At 49.1% G+C, this 13355-nt stretch overlaps 1 protein-coding gene across 3 annotated transcripts in view; it reads right to left on the reverse strand.

Annotated features, from left to right (window-relative positions):
• The window catches only part of RAD50 (RAD50 double strand break repair protein), a 35265-nt gene extending 22345 nt beyond the window's left edge, over positions 1-12920 (reverse strand). For 2 of the 3 annotated variants that reach the window (XR_010989687.1, XM_068157981.1), the window contains exons 1-13: positions 12836-12902; positions 11497-11670; positions 10465-10548; positions 10030-10181; positions 9107-9292; positions 7806-8010; positions 6879-7007; positions 5856-6021; positions 4787-4980; positions 3248-3454; positions 1803-1985; positions 1428-1585; positions 557-732 (exon numbers count right to left, since the gene is read on the reverse strand). Coding sequence is in view for 2 of the 3 variants with exons in the window: in XM_068157981.1 (XP_068014082.1) it covers positions 557-732; positions 1428-1585; positions 1803-1985; positions 3248-3454; positions 4787-4980; positions 5856-6021; positions 6879-7007; positions 7806-8010; positions 9107-9292; positions 10030-10181; positions 10465-10548; positions 11497-11625 (1969 nt within the window). In the remaining variant the exon portion in view is untranslated. Of the gene's footprint in view, positions 1-556; positions 733-1427; positions 1586-1802; positions 1986-3247; positions 3455-4786; positions 4981-5855; positions 6022-6878; positions 7008-7805; positions 8011-9106; positions 9293-10029; positions 10182-10464; positions 10549-11496; positions 11671-12835 lie in introns of all 3 variants that reach the window. The other variant, XM_068157989.1, reaches the window with a different exon arrangement.
• Between the last annotated feature and the right edge of the window lie 435 nt (positions 12921-13355).

Raw genomic sequence — 13355 nt, forward strand, 5'->3', positions numbered from 1 at the left:
AGAACCCTCACACAAAGGAATTCGTCTCCTCCTGTTCAGACAGAACCTCCTGGGTTCCAGTTTGTGCCCACCACCCCTCATCCTGTCCCTGGGCATTACTGGGAAGAATCTGGCCCCAGTCTCTTGCCCCCCATCCTGTGGCTATGGCTGTGGGAGGCAGTGGACTCACCACCCCTGCAAGTGTTCAAGAAACTAGGGGACATTGTTTAATCATAGAATTGTTAGGGTGGGAAGGGACCTCAAGGATCATCTAGTTCCAACCCCCCTGCTATGGGCAGAGACACCGCACACAACCTGATGTGGCTCAGAGCCTCGTCCAGCCCGGCCTTAAAAACCCCCAGGGATGAGGCTTCCACCACCTCCCTGGGCAACCTAATGGCCATGGTGGTTTAAGATCAGTGACTGGACTCAATGAAGGAAGTCTTGGAGGTCTTTTCCAACCAAAACAATTGTGCAAAGCAGCAGTGCTGGTATAGAATCACAGCATCCCTGCCTGTGCCTCACATTTAAAACAGCGTTTAGGGAAAACCAAACCAGAGCTCTCCATTGAATTTACCTCGCTGCTTGGAGCTTTTTTCAATGTCATCCTGAAGTTTCTTCAGATCACTGTCAAAATCCTGGCTTCCACACACATCAGAGAGGCGTGTTTCATGATCATACAACTGCTCCTCTTTCTTCTTTAGCTCATTACTGGTGTGAGTTTTATCCGATTCCAGCGACGCCAGCCGTTTGCTGCAACAGCAATGCAGAAACTCTTTTACTGCCAACCCCCTCCCCCCAACAACCCTCCCAGATTTTGAGCTGTTCAAAGCAAAACCAAAGGCAGGGGAGGTTAATTTGAAATGGGCATTCCAGAGCTCTTCAGCAGGAAGGATTTTTACATGAAACCTGTAGTGACAACTTGTTCTTAAACCAAGATCAGCACAAAGTGTGGTGGTTTAGACTAGACATTAGGAAGAAGTTCTTTCCAGTGAGGGTGGGAAGAAACTGGAACAGCCTGGCCAGGGAGGTTGTGGGTGTCCCCTCCCTGGAGGTGTTAAAGGCCAGGTTGGATGAGGCCTTGAGCAACTTGGGCTGATGGGAGGTGTCCCTGCCCAAGGCAGGGGGATTTGAACTGGCTGATATTTAAGGTCCCTTCCAATTCAAACCAGTCTTCGACTCCACGTGACAGAGCTCCACAGAGAATCACAGCATGCCAAGTCAGAAGGGACCCCAGGGATCATCTGGTCCACCCTTCCTAGCTCACAGTGTAATTTAAATTAGATGGCCCAGCCAGGTTCTGCAGGACACTTTGATTTTGCAGACACCTTAATAAGCAATAACGAATTAAACTCACAGGCACATTAAGCAGGTTAAACTCTCCAACATTCCCACTCACAATTGCATAAATACATAAGGAAACCCTAATGAACTAAATTAATACCTACTTCAGGGCTGCAAGATTATCCCTTGTCTGATTAATCTTTCTATTTTGAGCATGGAGCCAGTCTTCAAGTTGGTTTTTATTAGGGAAGTAGCCCATTAGTGATGTCAGCTCCTCAGAATGTCTTGATTTCACTTTTCTGATCTGCTCTTCTTTGTCTGCCTGGGAAAATGAAGCATTTTAGATGATGTTTACCCTATCTTCCAGTTGATGGCACCAAGTGTGCTCATGGAGTGAATGACTTCTGTGAACTCAAGACAGAAGCTTCACACAATTGTTGATAAGCAAACCAGCCCCAAGGGGGCCCCAGCACACCAGCCCTGAGGGGACTGCATTCATTTGATGTCCCTCTCTTACAAGATAATGATAGAAAAATTACTTTGTCTTTCTTCAGCATCTCCATCTGGGTAATTGTCATGGTATGTAGATTCAACTGATCCATCTCCTGATCCAGCTTCCTAAGAGCTTTGTCCAGGGTTATCTTCTCGTTTTGCAGAGTCTGTACTTCCTGTTCCAGTGCTTTGATGTTGCTGCTCCTCTCAGCCTTCTCCAGCTCGTGCTCCTGAAGCACAAATACAAGTCAGAAGACTTAAGTTATTTAAGTACTAACTAAAAGAAACTCAAGCATTAGTGTATGTGAGAGAAACAGCTCTGCAGACACCATGGTTGGTGAACAAAGACGTAGGAGGTGCTCCTAGAGCTTGAATAGAGATTCCCCTATGGCCCATGATGAAGATGATGGTGAGACAGGTTGATCCCTGCAGCACGTGGAGGTCCATAGTGGAGCAGGTGGATACCTGAAGGAGGCTGTGACTCCACAAGCAGCTCAGGTTCCTAGCAGGACCCATGACCCTGTGGAGAGAGAAGCCCATGCTGGACCAGTCTGCTCCTGAAAGGCAACACTTTATGAAAGGGATCTTTGCTGGAACAGTTCATTATGAACTGCAGCCAATGGAAATGACTCATGTTGGAGAAGGTCATGGAGAACTGTGTCCCATGGGAGGAGCTCCACACTGGGGCAGAGGAAAAGCATAAGGAGTCTCCCCCTAAGGACAAAGGAGCAGCAGACACCATCTCATAGACAAGATAGCAGGAAAAACAAAGGTAGCTCACGTTTTTTCTAGTCAATATTTGCAGACTCACTAAGTCCCCTAAGGGAACAGGGTGTGAGAGTTGGAGCTGTTCACCCTGCAGAAGGCACCAGGGAGAGCTTCTGGTGGCTTTCCAGTACCTGACAGTGGCCTATGCAGTGGGAAGGTACTTTTTACAGGGTCTTGGAGTGACAGATGAAGGACAGTGGATTTGAGCCAGAAGAGGAAAGATTTAGACTGGAGATCAGGAAAAAATTCTTCCCAGTGAGGGTGGTGAGAAACTGGAACTGGTGGCACAAGGAAGTTGTGGATGGCCCTTCCCTAGAGGTGTTCAAGGCCAGGCTGCATGACGCCTTGAGCAGCCAGGGCTAGGGGAAGGTGTCCCTGCCCATGGCCCAGGATGATCCTTAAGGTCCCTTCCAACCCAAACCATGCTGTGATTCTATGACCTCAGCAGCTGTGGCTACTGCCCTGTTCACAACCCACCAAGCAGACTGCCTACGTTCTATGCATGTGATGTACAACAGCAAAGAGTGAACAGTCCCTGCCCCAAAAGGTGAAGCATCTGAAGAGGTAAAGCTTAGAAAAGGAATCAAAAGGGCAAAAATGCAGCAGATGGAATGAACATCAAGGTGTGGGGAGTTTGTTGTTTGGGGTTTTTTTTTGGTTTTCAATGCTAAAGCCAAGTTCTTCAAACCTCTTTATAACTTCTTTCTCAGCGACATTAACTTACTGTCTTGGCAATCTCCTGATCCAGCTCCAGAATCCTGTCTGAAAACCCCTCCAGCTGCTGCAGCTCATGTTTTACATTCTTCAGCTCCACTTGTTTCTTGTTTTGCATGTCTGATTTCAGGTCAATGGTTCTTTCCAAGCCAGTCTTCTTGTCTCTTATCTCCTCTATCTGTTTTTGTTTCACTGCTTCTTTCCGTGCATATTCTCTCTGAAAGAAGGCAGCAAGAACAAACTCAATTTTGTTTCATTACATAACAACCTTCAAAGCCATTTCTCCACACTAGCCTGCAGCTGTTCACCACTTCATAGGAGACACTGAAACATTCAGGTAACTGGAACTTGTCAGTTTCCTGCTGAAACATTATGACAGGTAAATGCAGACATCACACTGACAGTGTTCTGCAAGAGCAATTCCAATGTGAAGATGACTTCAACAAAAAGCTGTTTCTTTTTTAACCACTGGAACTCTTCCTCAGGCTTGTCAGGGATCCAGCTGCATGGGAGGGCTGCTGAGAAAAACCTATCTGAAGAGCTGTGTCAATTCAGACTATTTGATGACCACTCTCAGCTCCAAAACTAATTTCCAGTGAAAGATTCAGGCAATCTCTAAGATCTTCAGAGGTCACTTTCAATCCCTATCATTCTGTGACTCTGTGAATCCAAAATGAAGAACTCCAGGAGGAAAAACAACAACAAAAAAGGTTCAGCATCCTTCCCCCTCAACATTCTTCCTATTCTTTCTAAGACCATGAATGGCCCAAGGCCAATGGGATGAGGTTCAACAAGGCCAAGTGCTGGGTCTTGCCCTTGAGTCACAACAACCTCATGAATCCCCCAAGCTTGAGGCAGAGCAGCTGAAAACTGCCCAGTAGAAAAGGACCCTGGGGTGCTGGTTGACAGCAGCTGGAGATGAGCCAGCAGTGTGCCCAGGGGGCCAAGAAGACCACCAGCATCCTGGCCTGCATCAGCAGTGGTGTGGCCAGCAGGACCAGGTCAGCACTGATGGGTCCACACCTTGAGTACTGCATTCACTTTTGGGCCCCTCTCTCCAAGGACACAGAGGAGCTGTAGCATGTCCAGAGAAGGGCAACAAAGCTGGTGAAGGGTCTGGAGAACAGGGCTGGTGAGGGAAGCAAGGTTGCTCAGCCTGGAGAGAAGGAGGCTGAGAGGAGACCTCATTGCTCTCTGCAGCTTCCTGAAAGAAGGCTGGAGCCAGGTGGGGTCAGTTTCTTCTTTCAGGTAACAAGCAAAAGCATGAGAGCAAACTGCTTTAAGTCACACTAGGGGAAGGTTTAGGTTGGACATGAGGAACAATTTCTTCACTGAAAGAGCAATTAAGCCCTGTAAGAGGCTGCCCAAGGCAGTGGTGGAGTCTGTCCCTGGAAGTGTTCAAAATATGCAGAGGTGTGGTGCTGAGGGCCACGGTTTAGTGGTGACTTGGCAGTGCTGGGCTAACAGTCAGGCTCTGTGACTCTCTGAGGACATGCACGGAGCAGCAACATCCTAACCACCACCACTACTGGACCAACACATCCCTTACCATGGCACGCTCTGCAGCCTCTGCATCTCTGTCCTGCCTCTCCCTCACCAAGGTGTGGAAGCTGGCGATGTGCCGGTCACTGAAGGGCGCTCGCTCAAAGCCATCGAGCCCCAGCTGCGCCGCCAAAGACTGAACCAGGGAGTCCCTCGTGGAGATGTGCTCCTGCTGACGGTCTGCCTGCAGCTGGAGGCGACCTTCACAGAAAGAAAACATGATGGAGAATCACAGACTGGGTTGGGTGGGAGGGGACTCTGCAAGCTCATCTAGTCCAACCCCCAGCCCTGCAGCCAGCAGGGACATGTGCAGCTAGAGCAGGTTGCTCTCAACCCCAAACATCATCACCTGGAATGGTTCCAGGGATGGGGCAGCTCCCACCTCTCTGGGAAACCCTGGGACAGGCTCTCACCACCCTCAGTGTGAAAAACTTTCTTCCTTCTACCCAGTCTACATCTCCCTTTTAAGACATCACCCCTTGTTCTGTCACAAGAGGCTCTGCTCAGAAGTCTGTCCCCACCTTTCTGATCAGCCCTTCCTTGAAGCACTGAATGGCCACCAGAGGGTCTGCCTGGAGCCCTCTCTTCTCCAGGCTGAACAAGCCCAACTCTCTCAGCCTGGCCTCATAGCAGAGGGCTTCCAGCCCTCCTATCATTCTGACCAGCTCCCAGCCCCAAGCTGAACAACTGAGCATGCCAAGTCTTTAGCTTTCATGTTTTTTCTCTTTTCCAAACACACTGTGGTTTGGAAGAATTTCATCACCTAAAGAAAGCAGAGCTCAGACAGTGAACACAAGGCTGACACTGATCTAAGTCACAATCAATCATGCATTTGGGATAGCTGTATAAAGAACAAAGGAACTACATGATGTAATCAGAGCTCAGAACAACATAACACTAAAACCTCCGAGAGAGGAGCACTCAGGCCTGTCCATTTGTGAGATGACCCCAAACTCACACAGATTTTAGGGGGGGGTTCTCCAGTTCAAATCCCCTCAGTTCTTATCAGTAGATCCATTTCAGATCTTAATTAGGCAGCAAAATAAATACCAGGTTAGAGAAGAAGTCTAAAATACCTCGTTCAACAAGCAGCTCTGATTTCTCACTGTTAAGTCTCTGGCACTCTTTGGCGGCTCTGTCCAACTCGTGCTTGCAGTCTGACAACCTCTTCTCCTTCTCTTTCACTGTTTTCTGGTGGTTCTCATATCTGTCCCTTAGCTGTTCATCTGTTCCTTGAAAAACCTGTCCACCAAATACAGCAGTGCCAGCAGAGTCCATTTAGAAGCCAGTTAATGTTGTGTTACAAAAGCCAAGAGTTTCCAACAGAACAGAAGTCAAGACACAAGAAACACAACACCTCCCACACTGAATTTCTGCAAGATAAAAAGCTCCAAGAAAAGCTGGAAGAAATAAAATCTACCTTTTTCCTAGGCTGCCAGAGTAAATTAATCGATTAATTTGTTTATTAATTATTGATCATGTTTATTTTTTATTAATGTCTATATATTTTTATATATAGTTTTATTAGTTATTTATTTATCATCTATTTTTACCACTAAATTTAATTTTTCTTAGGCTGACAGAGCAAATTCATCTAATTTTTTACCACTAAGGAACTTGTTTCCAGTTTTCAAGACAAATTTAAGTGCTTTGCCACAATCATTTTAACAGAGAGAAAGAAAAAGTCCCCAGGGAGATGCAGAATATTAAGGTCAGGAGCTAGCCCATATTAGCTCAAACAAGTGCTGGCTGTCATCAGCACACAGTGAGAGGTAGAGTTTTAAGTTACACACCACAGGAAGTTGCTGTTACCACTAATAAAAGTTATGAGTTATGTGAACTTTTGCCAGTATTTGCCTTCCTGACAAGCTGTTCTGTGATAGAAGGCTGTGGACAGAAGTCCTTTAACCCAAATGACACAGAATCTGATACAGCTTTATTGAGCCCTACTGGCAGTATCTGACAGCACCAAGAGAGCTGAGTGGGCTGTGAAAATGCTCTTCACCAGCACCTGATGCTAATAAAATATATACTTAGGCAGCAAAAGACAGGACAATTCTTCAGCTGAAAGGATGGCAGCATGCAGTTTAAAAGCCAACCTTTTCCATCTTCTGCTGCAGATCTTGATTGTCTTTCTCCATCTGCCTCCTCCTGCTCTCCAGGGCTTTCACCTCGTTGTCCAGCTTCATTACTTTCATGAGATTCTGTTCCACTGATGCCAGAGAACTCTGCAAAGAAACAATGCTGCAACTGAAGCACCTCACCAGCTTAGGAATCCCATAACCTGTTGTCTTATACAGTACAGCTGCTCTAAGTGTAAAGCCTTAGAGGCTGAGAGACCTGGGGCTGGTGAGCCTGGAGAAGAGCAGCCCCAGAGGGGACCTGATCAATGCTCAGCCATAGCTACAGGGTGGGAGGCAAGTGCTTGTGGCCAGACTCTTCTGACTGGTGCCCAGGGACAGGACAAGGGGCAATGGGCACAAACTGGAAGCAGAAGGTTCTATCTGAAGAGGAGAAACTTCTTTGGTGTGAGGGTTCTGGAGGCCTGGAGCAGGCTGTCCAAAGATGTTGTGGAGTCTCCTTCTCTGAAGAGATTCCAAACCCCCCCTCAGCCATTGTGATCCTGGGCAAGCTGCTGTGGGTGGCCTGCTTTAGCAAGGGGGTTGGACTGGATGATCTCCAGAGGTTCCTTCCAAGCCCCACCATGCTGGGATACTGTGATAGAGTAGTTTTAATTCCCAGCTGAACTTGACAAAGTGATACTTTCTCAAGCTACAAAACCCCAACACCACCACAAGAAACTCCAAACTATTCTCTTCAACCTCCAGTGAATGTTTCCAGGCTAGACCATCATCTACCAGGTTAATGGAGCTATGTTTGATTCAGCTTCAGAGCCAAGGATTAGATAGCACCACAGAAAGGAGTAAGAATTGAATCAGGACATTTGCCCAGCTTTTCCATTTCCCTGTGTTCTTCAGCACTGCTGTTTTGCATTGAAGTCTAAATGTCATTGTTATGCAAATTACCTTCAGGGGTTCAAGCTGACTCTCAATAGATTTTACATTTTCCTTAGAAGCCATCAGTTGAGCCTCTCTGTTGCTCAGCTGATCCTGGATTTCCTGTGCCTTCTCTTTGTTCTGCTTTAGGTACTTCAGTTCTGTCTGGCACTCTTTGACTTTGGAGCTTTGCTTCATTCGTACCTGGCGGAGAGTTTCCAGGGCTTTAATATACCTTCAAAAAGAGACAGCATTTCAGATCCTGTTGGCAATACAGCAATTGTTTTGATTGTTTTACAGTGAGGCTGGTGAGACCCTGGCTCAGGTTGCCCAGAGAGGTGGGAGATGTCTCATCCCCGGAACTGTTCCAGGTCAGGCTGTCCGGGGACCTGAGTAATCTGCTCTAACTGCAGATGTCATAGAATCATAGAATCAGTAAGGTTGGAAAGGAGTGGCTGGAGAGCTGCCAAACAGAAAGGGACCTGGGGGTACTGATTGACAGAAAGAGACTCAGGGGTACTGATTGACAGCTGGCTGAACATGAGCCAGCAGTGTGCCCAGGTGGCTAAGAAGGCCAACGGCATCCTGGCCTGCATCAGGAATGGTGTGGCCAGCAGGGAGTCATTGTGCCCCTGTACTCAGCACTGGTTAGGCCACACCTTGAGTACTGTGCCCAGTTCTGGGCCTCTCAATTTAAGAAGGACATTGAGACTCTTGAACATGTCCAGAGAAGGGCAATGAGGCTGGGGAGAGGCCTTGAGCACAGCCCTGTGAGGAGAGGCTGAGGGAGCTGGGGTTGTTTAGCCTGGAGAAGAGAAGGCTCAGGGGTGACCTCATTGCTCTCTAAAACGACCTGAAGGGAGGTTGTAGCCAGGAGGGGGTTGGTCTCTTCTCCCAGGCAACCAGCACCAGAACAAGAGGACACAGTCCCAAGCTGCACCAGGGGGAGTTTAGGCTGGAGGTGAGGAGAAAGTTCTTCACTGAGAGAGTTGTTAGCCATTGGCATGGGCTGCCCAGGGAGGTGGTGGAGTCACCATCCCTGGAGGTGTTCAAGATGTGGCACTTGGTGCCATGGTTTAGTGGGCATAAGGTCTTGGGTGACAGGTTGGACTTAATGATCTTTGAGGTCTTTTCCAACCTTATTGATTTTATGATTCTATGTCCCTGCTGACTGCAGGAGGGTTGGACTAGATGTGAGCTTTACAGGTCCCACCCAACCCAAAGCGGAAGTAGGAACACCAAGATATCAAACAATGCCTTAGACATTTTCAACACACCTACACTGTTAAAGACATTTCTTCCTTAGCTTTTACATAATTAAAGAGAAAAACCTTGTTGCTGAAAAGATCTCATCAAATTTCTGCTTGAGGGCCTTCCCTTCACTTAGTGGCCAGTTGGATTCTTCTTGGTGGCAGAAGATGACGTTGTTGAGCACTGCTTTGGACACCCCAAGGGCACTGATCATCTCTCGATCAATTTCTGCACACTTGGAGCTCAGGCTGACCTTCTCACCATGCCTGTGGACATAAAGAAGGTCCCCAAAGAAGTTAGCAGGGTGTTCTTTTAAAAGCAAACTGCATTTTGAACAGCATCATCTCACTGCAACCTACCAGAACAAGAACAAACAGCAATCTGAAAGCATGCAGTTCCCATACTCAACACAGCACTGCAGCATTTGTAGCCAAGACCACCACAGATTTTTCATTATGCAAAGGTAACAGAGAGAATAAAAATGATCCTGAAGGAATCACAGGATGGCTTAGGTTGGAAGGGATCTTAAAGACCAACTGCTCCAACCTCCCTCCCTCTCAACTAGACTCAACTGCTCAAGGCCTCATCCCACCTAGCCTAGAACACTTCCAGGGAGGAGGCATCCCACAACCTCCTTGGGCAACCTGTTCCAGCATCTCACCACTGTCACACTGAAGAACTGCTTCCTAAGATCTATTCTCTCCCTCAGCTTCAAAGACTTGTGCTCCTGCCCCCTCACCAGCCTCGTTGCCCTTCTCTGAACCTGCTCCAGCCCCTCAATGTCCTTGGAGTGACAGGCCTAAAACTGAACCCAGTATTCAAGGTGTGGCCTCACCACTGCTGCATACAGGGCAACAATTGCTGCCAAGGTCCTGCTGGCCACAGTTTCTGATACCAGCCAGGATGCTGTTGGTCTCCTTGGCCACACTTCTGGCTCACAGCCAGCCATCTGTGTACCACCATCTCCATATAAGAGGAAGAAAAAACCCCCATGACAGCTTACCTTGTTCTAGTAATGACAGATTCCAATGTTTTAAACTCTGTTTTCTTGCCTTTCTGGGTACAGACCATGGATCTCTGTACAGCCAAGGGCTCTCCATTTACATCTCGAAACTGCAATCGAATCTGAGCTCTGACATCTGTTTCATTGGCAACCTTCAGCAGAAACAAAACTAAATGAGGGAAACTATTCTCAATGTCCAAACAAATGTGTGCCTTCCAAGCTGGGGGGGGTCACATTCTGAACTCCCCCAGCTCTCTGTTGTTCCTGAAATGATAAGGGCAGCTTGTGCATGCCTAGATCTTAGGCATCCCTGTTCTCATAAAATAGTTTGGGTTGGGAGTGCCCTTAAAGGTCATTTAGTTCCAATCCCCCCGTACAGTGGAGTAGATTACTTCAGAGTAAACACACATTAAATCTAGTCACTATGGCTTTTACCTTTGGATCATGGACAAATGAGTTTCCTTTGGTGCCAGGAGGAAAATCTCCAGTGGATATGTACTTAAGACACTCAATGATAGTCTAAGAAGACAGAAATAAACATATAGTTAGAAGAGTAATTTAGAGTAGACAAGGTAAACTCAAAGAACAACACAGTAACAGCCCAAATTCTTACAAATGAGTTAAACAGGAGAAAGAAATAAAAAAGCTATTTTATTTTTGGAGTATCATGAGAATGTGGTACTCTGCTGAATGACTTTTAATCAGGATCTGGATCAATTTCCTCTGAAAAAGATCAACCATTTCTCTGGAAAAATCCATGTGTGAAAGGAGATCTCTGATAGTGACAAACAGCCTATTGACAGTGCTAATTATTTAGTGGACAGCAATATTTTAGCCATATCCTTAATTCCTTCCTGTCAAGATTATTATTGATTCTTTTGAGGCCTTTCATAGAATCAGCCAGGTTGGAAAAGACCTCAGAGATAATCAAGTCCAACCTATTACCCAATACTTAACACCTCCTGACAACTAAACCATGGCTCCAAGTGCCACATCCAATCCCCTCTTGAACACCCCCAGGGATGGGGACTCCACCACCTCCCTGGGCAGCACATTCCAATGGCCAATTACTCTTTCTGTGAAGAGTTTTCTCCTCACCTCAGCCTAAACCTCCCCTAGCACAGCTTGAGAGTGCATCCTCTTGTTCTGGTGCTGGTTGCCTGGGAGAAGAGACCAAGCCCCTCCTGGTTACAACCTCCCTTCAGGTAGTTGTAGACAGCAATAAGGTCACCCCTGAGTCTCCTCTTCTCCAGGCTAAGCAACCCCAGCTCCCTCAGCCTCTCCTCATAGGGCTGTGCTCCAGACCTCTCCCCAGCCTCACTGCCCTTCTCTGGACACATTCAAGAATCTCAATGTCCTCCTTAAATGGAGAGGCCCAGAACTGGACACAGTACTCAAGGTGTGGCCTAGCCAGCGCTGTTTCAGAGCTATTTCCAATTCAAACCCCAACCATACAGTCAGCCTTACCGTTTTTCCTGCACCATTTGGTCCCACCAAAATAGTTAATGGATTGAAGAAAGTGATAATCTGTTTGTCTTTATCCTCTACCCCAAAGCTCCTCACTCCAAGGATACTCATTTTCTCAATCCTTGACATTTCTGCAGAACTCCTCCCAAGTCAAGAGTGCAAATGTTATAAATCCTGCAAAATAAAGCTCTGTGAACAATCTAGAAGGCAAAAACCCGTAGCTGACAACATGCTCTTAATACTTTGCACTTGCACAACTATCTCTAACAACACAGCTAAGACTCTTCAGCCACAGCTCACAGCATGGAGCATACAGAGGTTGAAAACTCATTCACTTTAAATTAAGAAGCTCATCAACATAAAACTAAGAGAGGGGCCATACTGCTTATCACTAACTTGAAAGCAACAACCACAAATAACCCTTTAAATCAAAAGCAATGGCCAGAAATCCAAGTCACAAACCACCACGCACACACACTGCTTTCAGAATGCCCCAACCACAACAGAGCTCCACGTGTTCTGCTTTCCCTTCACCGAGCTACGAGCTTTCGTGCCACCTGTCTCTCTCTGGGACATCCAGCATTACGTCGTCCCGACAGGAGGGAGAAGAAAAGGGACGGAGGCTTCACAGGGAAGTGAAAGCTGGCAGGGCCCCGGGGCTGGGCAAGGGTGGCAGCTGCTGCTGCTGCTGCCACGGGGTTGTGGCGACTGACGGAGGCAACTCCTACCCAACCCCCCTTCCCTGCCCCACAGTAAACAGGAGTCAACTCCTACCCAACCCCCCATCCCTGCCCCACAGTAAACAGGAGTCTTCAGAGGGTCTGTCTGTCCGTTTCAGCTCTATTCACATGGCCGAGCCAGCCTTGCTCGCGGCCTTATTTTTCTCTCCGGGCTCTCCCTCTCCCCTCCGCTCTCCCCGACCCCTCCAGGCTCTCTGCAGGCTCTCCTCGTCCCCCCGCTGGCCCCTCCAGGTTCTCCCCATCCCCTCCAGGCTCTCCTCGCCTCCTCAGGTCTCCGCCCGTCCGCCTCCTCCCACTCTCCCGGGCAGGGAAGGCCGAGCCCCGGCACCTTCCGACCCGCCTCAGTGGAGAGGCCCAGCGGTGCTCTGCCCTGCCCTGCCCTGCCCGACCACCTCTGCGGTTGGAAGCAGGCAGCAGCGCCGGGGCCCGGGCGGGGAAGGCATTTCCTGGAGAAACCCCGGTGCCAGGGCAGAGGTGGGCAGCCGGAGTTCCCCGGCCGGAGCCCCGCGCTGCGGCGGGGGTGGGCACTTTCCAAGGCACAGACGATGGCACCGCTGCGGCGGGGGCGACCATTCTCTCTCCACCATCCCCATCCTCACCGGCCCCCGAGCAGAGCCCGCCGCGCTCGCGCTCCCGCTCACCACCGCCGCCGTCCCGCGCTCCCCGGCAGCCCCCGCGGCCTCCGCCCCGCCCCGGTAGCAGCGGATCCCGCCCCCCTCACCGAGCCCCGCCCCCTCACCGAGCCCGGCCCCCGCCGCTCCCCGGGGTGCTTCCTCCCTGTTCCCGAGGCTCGTCTGCTGAGCTGCCCGATCTGCGGGCGAGGAGCGGTGTAGAGCCGAGCCGAGCCGAGCCGATCCTGGCGCGGCAGCTCCGTGCAGCTGCTGGGCATTGCCACAATCCAAGATAAACTTCGCAGCCATCTTCCAGAAGCGAATAAAGCTCCTCTGGGGAGGCGACTCCGGGGTATACGCCGCTGGCGTGTGTCCTTAGAGCTGCCTGCTTAGGGCTCAGCTGCTCAGGAGCACAGTGCCATCAGTTTCTGCTTTCTGTACGGCAACGCTTCCCCGCCTTGCTGTTGGATGCTGCACTCTCCGTGTCCTGCCTCTGCAGCTGCTATGA

Source organism: Melanerpes formicivorus, unplaced genomic scaffold (assembly GCF_026170545.1).
Source record: "Melanerpes formicivorus ecotype bairdi unplaced genomic scaffold, bMelFor1.0.p_v2 SCAF_2, whole genome shotgun sequence".
Classification (NCBI taxonomy): domain Eukaryota; kingdom Metazoa; phylum Chordata; class Aves; order Piciformes; family Picidae; genus Melanerpes; species Melanerpes formicivorus.